Genomic DNA, 10943 nt, shown 5'->3' with positions numbered 1-10943 from the left:
GGACCATTTCCACTTAAATCCACAGACAATCCAGTGTTCAAAGAGCCCTTTTTTCTCATAAATAACAGCGGAAAACACAAGGGTCTGTAAACACAGCAGCAGCTGGTATTAAACTCCTCCCTGGATCACATGTAACACAAGGGAACGGTTCAGGCTATGCGATGTACCATCAATGATGATAGTGGTTATTTAATAAGGACAAGCGGTGCAACTTGTGAACGGATGTTTTCATTTTCTCCACGTAGACTGGTAAGATTTTAAAGTTTTAATGGTTTGTGTGTGCTGAGGGTGTATTATTGGTGTTTGGACTATTTAGAAAATTACTAAAGTAATGTTTTGTATTAATCTAGTAAATCTTTTTGTTAATCATTAGAGGGTTAATTAAGCAGCATCCTTGTCACTTGATTGCACAGAGTAAGACATGGTAATATCTCTTTTAATATATGTTTTTTTTTAAGTACGTAAGGGAGTAAGAAAAACTTTTAACTATTTGGCATCATTAAATGGGATTTCCCATCCTGCCTTTACTGGACTAGCAGCAAAAAAAAATCCTGGCACAACTTCACCTGCTTCCAAGGTGCATGGAGAGGATAAAAGAATTCACAAAGCAGGAACTCCGGCAACACTTGAACAACTTTAATAATAGACCAACGCGTTTCGGCTTGTGGCCTTCATCAGGGTCATCCATTTACTGGACTAGCCCCAGCTGACAGTGTAAGCAAAGCATTGCGATGACATAGCGTCATGCACTGCTGAGCTGTCTGCCCATAGCTCTTTAAGTCAATAAAAGGACTTCTGTGTGCCAAACAAGCTGGGTTTTGCTAAGCAAAGTTAGAGAAAACTCTGGAGAGGCATTTGACTGCTCATGTGGAAGCCAGCTCCAGTCATGTGCTAGTCCTTCTCTGATCAGTGCCTAATGAGTGGGGAGTTATGACGTCCTGCTAAGCCTGTGTGATGATCCTACAGCCTCAGACTGAGAATTGCAGCTTAGGTTGAAGAATTTAACCTTATAAGTTGTTATTTTCCCACATGTGTCTCAACTCTCATGGTTTGGGACTTGTGAAAACTAGCAAAGCGTTGTACTGTGAGCTCAACTCTGTGGCAGGTTCGGCACTCAGCTGCACAATGGCTAACTGGGACTATGACTATCTGATCAAGCTGCTGGCTCTGGGGGACTCGGGAGTGGGAAAGACCACCTTCCTCTACAGGTACACTGACAACAAGTTCAACCGCAAATTCACAACTACAGTGGGCATCGACTTCAGGGAAAAAAGAGTGGTGAGTACATGTTAATGGCATTTAAATTATAGGGAAAAAAACATTTCAAAAACTCAGTAAGGCCAGGTACATTTATCCTTTTAAGTATTGTATAATAATTGGCATATAATGTTTGATACAGAAATAAGTGGCCATTAACTTTTAATAGAGTACACAACAAATTATTATTTGTCAGGTTAATGTGGGATCACCAGAGTCAAGAAAGCATTCTAGTGGAGATATATTGTAGGAAATATAAAAGAAGCAAAGATATGTTTGAAGGGCTGATCCCCAGACTCCCTGCAATATTGATCTCCACCACTGAAATCTGCATCTTTAGTATCAAATGTTATTTAAAATGTTTTTGTTGTCTTTGCGTTAATGGTCATATGTGGTCTTTTTTTGTTAGTTTGTTAGTTTGTTTGTTTCACTGACTTCTTGCAGCAAGTCACAATAAATTTAGGCGTTCAGGTTGCTCTATTTTAGTAGAACTTTTCACATTTATTGAAACTATTTTAAATTTTACAAGAAAGACAAAGAAAAATCTGCAAATACTCACTGGACTAAAAAAGATCTCAATCTGAGAGTGTTCTTCTTACTTAAAACAATAATAAAGAAAAAGTATGCATACAGAGGGTAAAATTATTTTCTGGCTTCATCGTCTGTTAGAAAAAATGTGTTAACTCAGGTTGTTAGTAACATGGTAATAATCTATTGAAGAAAATCTAACTGAATGTCTAATAAACACTTAGACATGCCAAACTCGTCTTAGGGAAATAATTAAAACAAAATAGAGAATTACAAATCAAAAGTTTAATACTTTCTTCTTGAAAAAATATAACAAAGAACAAAATTAAATCCTGTAAATCCTTAGTAAGTAAAACCACGACTTTAAAGCTGAAGTAGCAACCCTAAATGTATTTTTCCTGATGTAATCAGCTATACTGAAAATGCTAGGTTTTTATGTTATATGGAAATCTCTGTAGTCAAGTCTGTAGCCAAGAGAAAAAAGACGTCTCTATTAGCTGCTTATATGAAACTAAAACATTAGTGTGGTATTATGTTGCCAGTACAGCTATGGTCACGTTGAGTTTTGTCCATAAAGTAGACCTGTTATATCAAATTATCTATTTTGCTTGATCCCTATCATAAGTGTAACTGTGTCGCATCCGTCCTCGCATCCTGCTAATCCAAAGAAATGACACAAAACCCAAAATAGAAATCGTGTAATTTGGTTTGGATGTGGAGCATTTTGAACTTTTTGAGTTGATTACTGGGCTCTGTGTATTGCTTTAGGTTTATACAGGGACAGGTGTAGATGGGGCAACTGAGAAGAACTTCAGAGTTCACCTTCAGCTCTGGGACACAGCAGGACAAGAGAGGTAACCATGAAATTTTTCTTTGTTTCATAATTCATAGTTAATATTTCATAAATAAGTGTGTGTGTGGAGGATCGAAACATTATTTATCATTTTAAAAATCTTTGCACCTGATAATTAATTCCTCACACCTGGTTTATGTAGTCTATTTCATGTCCGCAATGTCCAAATTTAGCTGTCAGGCACATGATACTTTGGTATGCAGAGGGTTTCATGATTGACTAAGTGACTGCAAGATGCCCAGGTTCTTTGATTGCAAAACAAGCTTAAATCTTCACCCTCCACTAACAGTCTTGACAGGTGGTATAAGGTGTTTACCTTGATATGCTATGTTTGGTTTCCTCCAAGCTAAACACAGCATATTGTGCATTATGGACAAACATCTCTGCTTTGGTGTCATCTGTCCAAAAGATATTGTTCCTGACATTTTGTCATTTGTTCTGACATGTTCTTTTTAGAGAGAACAACTCTTCCATACAAGCCACACTTGTTCAGTCTTTTGCTAATTGTATTGTCACAAACTTTCAGTGTTGGGGAGTAACGGAATACATGTGCCGGCATTATGTATTTAATATACAAAACATGAGTAACTGTATTCTGTTACAGGTACCGTTTAAAAAGGTGGTATTCAGAATACAGTTACTTTGTTGAAATAAATGGATTACACAGCGGTCTTTTCCTGCTTTATATGTTAAGCTATGCCCTCTCTATTTTTGGTAATTCCACACTGGTGGGAACCCAAACAAATCACATTAAGAGACTCTAATGTCTGTGTCTCAATCTTACGACCCATGTCACCCCTACTTGCAGCCCGTACAATGATGTGAAGGAATATTTTTATTATTCAAAAAATTATTTAATATGAAGGCAACAGGCAGAGTGTTACAGGCATAGCCCTAAAGGATGTAGCCTCATGGACAGTGTAGTCCGTGCTGCAGGGAGAATGGACTCCCATACTCATTATCTGTCTGTGTGCAAGGGAGGGAGAAAAAGAAGAGTGGAAAAGTACGAGTTGTCACCGACCAGAAACGGGAGCTGGAAGCATGTAAATATAAAAATAACCACTGCAGCCAAATAGAGTGCCTGACGAGCCCAGTTGTAAGTAAGCTATTAAGGCTCGACTGTACACTGTGTTCGTGTTTTCCTCCGAAACAACAATAAGTTCAGTTGGAGCAGCCTTTCAACGCCTCTCTCTGTCTCTCGCAAAGTTGACCCAGAAAACAAAGTAAAGCTAGTTTTCGGCTATGAGCCCGACACAGAACCCGACGTATTAGCCAGAGGTCCCTTTAATATATTAAGTAATCCAAAGTATTCCGAATACGTTACTCTCATTGAGTAATGAAACGGAATACGTTACAAAATACATTTTGGGGCAGGTATTCTGTAATCTGTAATGGAATACATTTTAAAAGTAACCTTCCCAACACTGTAAACTTTAGCATGCTAACTGAGGCCTGTAGAGTCTGAAATGTGGCGCTTGTCTGAATTTTTTTGTTTGATCTGAGAAAGGTTGTAAGATTGTGCTAACTCACCCCTCAATGCTCCAGAGGGGTGCATTGATTCTGCTTTAAAATACAATAGATTCTGCTTTAATGAGATCCTCACACTTGCTGATGATCAGTTGATTAAATGTATTTGATTAGCAGCCCCCTGCTGCTACTTACCTTCCTGTAGAAGCACTAAAGGTGTATTCAGGACTGCATAGTTCTTACTTTAGTGTAGCCACTCTGATGTCACGCACTTGTTACTGAAGTCCTATTTCTTTGAGCCCTCTGCATCATAGCTTTATGAAACCAGACACCATGTGTACAAGGTGGCACAGACTTTTATCAAGTAACCCACACGTTCATAAGGTAGTGGCTAAAGCATACTCTGCTTTTATCATCCTACTTAATGTTACGCTAAGACTTGAAACTAGTGATAAAGACCATAAACTGGAATAACTTTTGCTGAGGCCACTGAAAAACCAAACTAAAAGCTATTTTCTCTTCTTGGAACCAGAGTAGTTACCTCCTAGAAACAATGCAAGTAACATCTTCCATCCTTTATATACAGTCTGTGCTAAGAAAAAACAGTTTTAGCCTTGTGGGTCTGCTGGGGATGCAGTTACAGAAATCCCAAACGCCAGTAGGATTCTTGGGACCATGAATGTTGTATTGTATTTAAATCCATTCAGCAGGTGCTTAGACATGTGAGTTTGACATCTGCTTTCTATAAAATCTGCTTTTTCTTTAGGTTCCGCAGCCTCACCACAGCTTTCTTCCGAGATGCCATGGGCTTCCTGTTGATGTTTGACTTGACCAATCAGCAAAGTTTCCTCAATGTCAGAAACTGGATGAGTATGTTTCCACTGAGCCCCCTGTTCTGCTTCCAATCAATATACCGTATTTAGTTTTATGTTGCTGCACAGATAATAATCTCGACTCATTCTGAGTTTCTTCTCATGTATGCTGAGGCTTTACGTGACTTCCTCTGTGTTTCAGGTCAGCTGCAGGCCAACGCGTACTGTGAGAGTCCAGATGTGGTGTTGGTGGGCACCAAGGCAGACGTCAGAGACATGAGAAGTGTTCACGCCAGGCAAGCCAGAGATCTGGCAGACAGATATGGGTAAGGCCTTACAAACACTGTATTAATCATAAAAAATATGTCTGTACCCATAAAGAGACATAATAGTGTACTTTCATACTTGTTTTTTCATTTTTTTCCCTCTGTGCACACATAAATATGGCTGCTGTTTGTTTGTTTATTAATACTGCCATGGTATTAAATTAATAACCAAACTTCATGTGACAACAGTTTACAGTTTTGTGTATGACTTTTATTGATCTTATGTCCTGTTTTATTTTTTTAATATTCAGAAGACTTATTAAGCCTGACGTTCTACCACATTAAATATAAGGTTACTGTAACCTTTTATTGCTATTGTTCTGTGGTAAATTATTATTTTATGAATTGCTTTTACTCATTTTAGCTTCTCCAATTTTAGTAGGTCTCTCAAAAAACTTTCTCTTGGCCTTCATACATTATCACCTGATTCTAGTAACGATGCCAAGTGTACAACATAAAAAAGACATCCAGTGTGTCCTAGATTTCCTACAGATTTATAAATGACAGATGAGAAGGGGATAACTTTTGGACTTTTTGCTGATTTGTGCACAATATCCATTATTATGAATAGATGAAAGTGGTTGCCTGAACTGATGAGTTAATTTGAGCCAGTAGTGTGAATTATCCCAAACGAGACCCCATTTTCCAAGCTGGAGCCCAAAGGGGCTTTTCAGCATGACCAACAAATACAAACTGACAGTGGGATCATTATATTTTTACAGCCTAATTGCTGAGAAAGACATCATCAGCCAAACCAAAACGAATGACACTTTATTAAAATTGTTTGCTATCACTACTCTGGTGCTATCCTTTTAAATTTTACATTTAATATCATTTTATATTTATATAGCTTCATCTGGTAACTATGACTTAGAAGTTTGTGTTTTCCACAGGTTCATGATGAGTTAATGAGTTCAGATTAGAAATTATTTTCTCTTTTCCTTGAAGATGACAGAAATCTAGTTTTAATTCTGTCACCATAAGATGGTGCTGGTCAACAGTTTTCCCTGATCTTGGATCTGTAAAAAAAACTTTTACAGCAAAGACTTATTTCGGATTGTAAAACAATAAGCAGTTTTAGATGCTAATCATTTCTAAGATCAGCTAATGTTTTTTTTTTCTTGTACCATATTCTCCTAAGCATCCCGTACTTTGAGACGAGTGCAGTGACGGGTGCTGATGTGGACCTGGCGGTGACCACCCTGCTGAATTTGGTGATGAAGAGGATGGAGCAGAGCACATACGGGGGCCAAGGCTCAGAACCCAATGGCAGCCCCGTCTCCAGCCATGAAGTGGAGGAGGCATCTGGGAGGAAGAGGTGTGCCTGCTGATGTTGCAACCACCAGCTCCTCTTTTCTCTTTTACACCATATATCACTGCATTTTGAGATCCTAAAACCAAGCAAAATATAAGCCCATACTGTACATGAAAGGAGACGAGCTTTGGAAAGTTTAATTTAAAGCGTTATTATTGTTACAGTATAAATTCATCTTCTAGTGTTATTTATTCACACACTTTGTATTGTCAGAAACAACATAAAAGAAAACTGCAAAATGAAACAACTGTATGTCCACTTATAAAAAACTGCAGTACTATGTAAAAGTCTCGAACCCCTTATTTCTTTATATTTTGCATCCAAGGAGCCAAACTTTCTTATTATGTTGGTCTTCACTTTCTGAAGGTCATTCAAAGTTTTTCTTTGGACACTGGCTGTTTTTAACACATTTTCTGAAGAATGTTTATTTAAGCCACTTTAGCCTGACTTATAATCATTCACCGGAAAATATGCAACTCAACAGATGAGCCGGTATTGTGTCTACACATAGGAAACAACTTGGCAAATAACCAGTCAATACCTGTGTCTTTCAAGCTCTTTACGATTGAAAACTCAATTTTTACCTTTTAAACTGCATTTCCATATATGTCTGTTTTTGAAAAACATTCCTGGCCCTTATTCCCATTTTTAAGTAAAATAGTGGTCCAAAGACTTACACAGCTCTGTGAACAGGTCGAATATTGGCTCTTTTGACATGTTTGTACAAACACACCACAGATAAAGATATGGGTTCAAACAAATGCCCCAGAGTAATTTTTATAATTCAAAAAAATTATTAAAAATATAGATAGATACAAGACAGATAGAAAAAGTAAGTACACTGATACATTTATCTTTCTTTAAGTGTAAAATTAGGTGGTTGGGTTGCTAGTGTTTTGAAGAACTTTATGCAGTGATATTTAAACATTTGGTCTGTCTTATTTAAATCTTTGACATCTTGGGTGTGTTGTTCTTTTTGTCATTGAAATGTGCGGTGTGAGTATCTGTAGAACTCTCAGACTTTCTACAGAATCCTGTGAAATCTTTTGAAATAATCATTCCACTGTAAAGTAAATTATATACCAGTGGCAAATATAGTCCCCAAAACTCAGTCGTAGTATGTGCAAATAACTGTTGGTGCCAGTGCGTACATGTCTACACTCCAAAGAGGCTCAGAATGCTGATAAAGACAAAAGCCTTCTTTGGGCATACAACATCTAGGAAAGAGAAGACCAAAGGGTGCTTTCCAGAGGAAAGTCATACTAAGTGTGATGCATGATGTTGAAAATTTTCTGGTCTGGGGTTGCTTTGCTGCCTCAGGCAGCTGGTAGTCAATGATTCCACTCAGTCACAGATAATGTGAGGAAAGTTGTCTAAAAGTGGAAGTTAAAATTATCCAAATCCACTAACTGTATATAAAAGATGGACATAGCCTCTGGCTTTGAATGCCAATACAGACTTCCAATTCCAAAAGACTTCCCGTTCCAAAGAAGTTTTGGGGGGAAAAGGCCCCAACTTTTTGAGGAAAGTTGTCTAAAAGTGGAAGTTAAAATTATCCAAATCCACTAACTGTATATAAAAGATGGACATAGTCTCTGGCTTTGAATGCCAATACAGACTTCCAATTCCAAAAGACTTCCCGTTCCAAAGAAGTTTTGGGGGGAAAAGGCCCTTGGCTCTCAATAAACATTTTCTTGATTAATTTATGGGCTTGTGGCAGTTTCCAGTTATATTAAACACATCCTGAAGTTCATATGTTAAAATGTAATATTTGTAATAAAAGATTTTTGATTTACAAACTGTAAATCCTGTTGTAGTCAGATCCAACACTGGGCTGGTAAGGTGTAGTTTTAAAAAGGTGTGATGGCAATGGTGAAAATACCCAGTGTGGGGCTTCACAAGAGGACTTCACTAGCCACTTACATACAGTCTATGTGTGTCCTGAGCACCACTGCAAATCCACCCAGGAACGGTTGGAGGGTTAATATCAGTGTAAAATAGTCTATGCAATAAAACCTTTGAGCATTTAAGAATCTTGAAATAGAGGAATCTTGCATGGAAGAGTAGTAAAAACGCAAGAAGCTGAAATTCGGGGACAATAAAAATGTCTCTACATGTAAAGTATATGTGACTTTATGTGTAGCCACTATTTCAAGCAGAATAAGATTGTTGTGTGTGTAAATATATTGCAAAGCCAGCAATTTCATTAAGTTTATGTAGTTGTTGTTAGTTTACTTTTTTTTAAAAATTATTGTAATCTCCATCTCTCATACCAGAGAAAAATACTGTTTATTTGACACGTTGAGGCATTGATGGAAGGTATATGCAGGCACATAATGCATATTTATCATGGAATATAATCAAAAAACATTTACTGTAGGACATGGTTTCTTACTTGGATGATTGCTGTTGATCGAACAACCAGGATAGTACAGTCACTTACATGATTTATGACTTTTATACAACATGTACATAAGCAGCATAATGGAACAAAATCGCCATGCAGATCAAACACAAGTACAGAAATGTTAAAGGGTTGTTAAAGAACAAATCCTGTATAGTGCTCAATTTGGAATAAACACATTTAATGTTTAGGTAATGCACATCACTGTCTGGTCATTTAAACATACTGTAATGCACAAAAAAAATATATTACTCTGACTGGAATACAATCATCACAGAGTTTCTTGGCATCAGCATATTTTACACACATTCTGCACATTGATTTTTAATGTTACGAGAAATTTTTTTAGAGGAGGAAATGCCCAGCAGTATACCACTGGATATTTCCAACAAATAACTCTGACATTCATAGCTTTACAAGGAAATTCTACGAATGTAGTTAATTAGGGAAATCTCTGCAAAACAATGGCCATTAGGAAAGTGTCAGCCCTAAAAACCTCAAATGTTTGTGGGGTTACCCTAGTGTTCTGAAGCCAAAGTGCCTCAAACTTGTATTCCTTTTGTATCCAGCAGGGGGCGACTCCCTTGACTGCAAAAAGACTTCCTGTCCTATTACATAGAAATATGGAAAAACACCCTTCGCTCCTTCAGTCTGTGACATTTATAAACATTTTTATCATTACTTAATCAACTCAATAGGTTAGTTTTGTAAGTCATGATCAGGATATTGCAAGTCGTTAGCCAATGAGCATACATGTACTTAGTTTCTCAGCCAGATCCAGCCCTCACTTGCCATAGGCAGTCTCAAAACACCAAGGTGGTCACGGCGAAAACACTTAGCTTGAGGCTTCAAATTCAGACTTTACAAATCAGTGGAGGTGTGCAGGGCTGCCACTTTCATTTTTTATACTGTCTACTGCCATTAGTCGTCATAGAGCTTTCACAAATCAGTTTCCATTATTTCTACTTTAAGCACATGGTCTTTGGTGTACCTACAAAACATTCAGTGAAGGGACTGCTTAAATTATTCTTACACATCTATAACAATCAAAGTCCTAAAATTTGGCTGTCTTTTTACAATATGTGCAGTTTCATGGTTGTTGCTTTTAATGTCGTGACTGCACTGTGATTTAAAGGTTAGACACACAAGTTAACGATTTGAATTAGTTCGTTTGAACAAGACGAAAGAACAGACACTACATATGGTAAATGTGCATGACTGCATTTCTCTGTGTGTTAAACCTCAGCCTAAGCTGGAATTTGCAACAAGGAGCACATGTTGCAGAGTCATGGGATGGTCATGTGGCCAGCTTTTATTGTTTGGGTCCAGTCTTTCTCAGCCACATATCCACCAGTCTGTTTCAGTCTGGCACGATAAGGTGGACTGTTTAAGACCCCAGGACTATCTACAGTTATAAAAAATAAAGCTTGTTCATTTTTAAGTTGATCTGTAGAAGTTTGGTCCCATGTGGAATACAGCGTTCTTTTTAGCCTTCAAACAGCTCTCATACAAAGACACCAGTGATATTCTTAAGGAATACACCACCAGGAATACAAACAATAGCAAATGACTAAATTTTACCCTTCAAAAAGGTTGTATAAAACTAGCCTAAAAGATCTGTTAGTGCCTCACATGCATTACCACTTAAATATTTCATGCTGTTTGTACAAGATGCAATAAGCCATATAACATTCATTCATTTTATCTTGCATCACGAATATTGAATTTGATACAGTTACGGTAGGAATAAAGAACATTTCTTCAATCAACAAAAGCTGTCTAATAAATAGTGAAGTTCAATCGTCGGCAGGGTATTTTGGACATAGTGGGAAACCTCAAGATCGGTTATTATTTAAAAAAGTTCTATTTCCTGATGTTTTAAGCCACACTTGAGCCATGATTTACATCACAAGGTGGTCCGAGTCTGGTAGCCCCTGGTCAAAAATGATTTTTGACATTTGTTTGTATGGTTAAACCAAGC

General features: G+C 37.4%; 1 protein-coding gene across 2 annotated transcripts; it reads left to right on the top strand.

Annotated features, from left to right (window-relative positions):
• The first annotated feature begins 146 nt into the window (after positions 1 to 146).
• LOC102785389 (ras-related protein Rab-27B-like) lies at positions 147 to 6747 on the top strand. 2 transcript variants are annotated; one of them, XM_006790053.3, is made up of 6 exons: positions 147 to 249; positions 1106 to 1278; positions 2554 to 2639; positions 4872 to 4975; positions 5120 to 5243; positions 6385 to 6747. In XM_006790053.3, exons 2-6 carry the CDS (start codon positions 1126 to 1128, stop codon positions 6572 to 6574), a joined length of 657 nt encoding a protein of 218 aa, XP_006790116.1. In that variant the 5' UTR covers positions 147 to 249; positions 1106 to 1125; the 3' UTR covers positions 6575 to 6747. The 2 variants fall into 2 exon arrangements, with proteins under 2 accessions (XP_006790116.1, XP_035763260.1); XM_035907367.2 differs by lacking the exon at positions 147 to 249 and having other exon boundaries at positions 927 to 1278.
• The last annotated feature ends 4196 nt before the right edge of the window (positions 6748 to 10943 follow it).

The sequence above is a fragment of the Neolamprologus brichardi genome, chromosome 12 (genome assembly GCF_056152115.1).
Source record: "Neolamprologus brichardi isolate AB-2024 chromosome 12, ASM5615211v1, whole genome shotgun sequence".
Taxonomy (NCBI): Eukaryota; Metazoa; Chordata; class Actinopteri; order Cichliformes; family Cichlidae; genus Neolamprologus; species Neolamprologus brichardi.
Note: the sequence above shows the minus strand (reverse complement) of the source record. Positions and strands in the feature narration are given on the sequence as shown.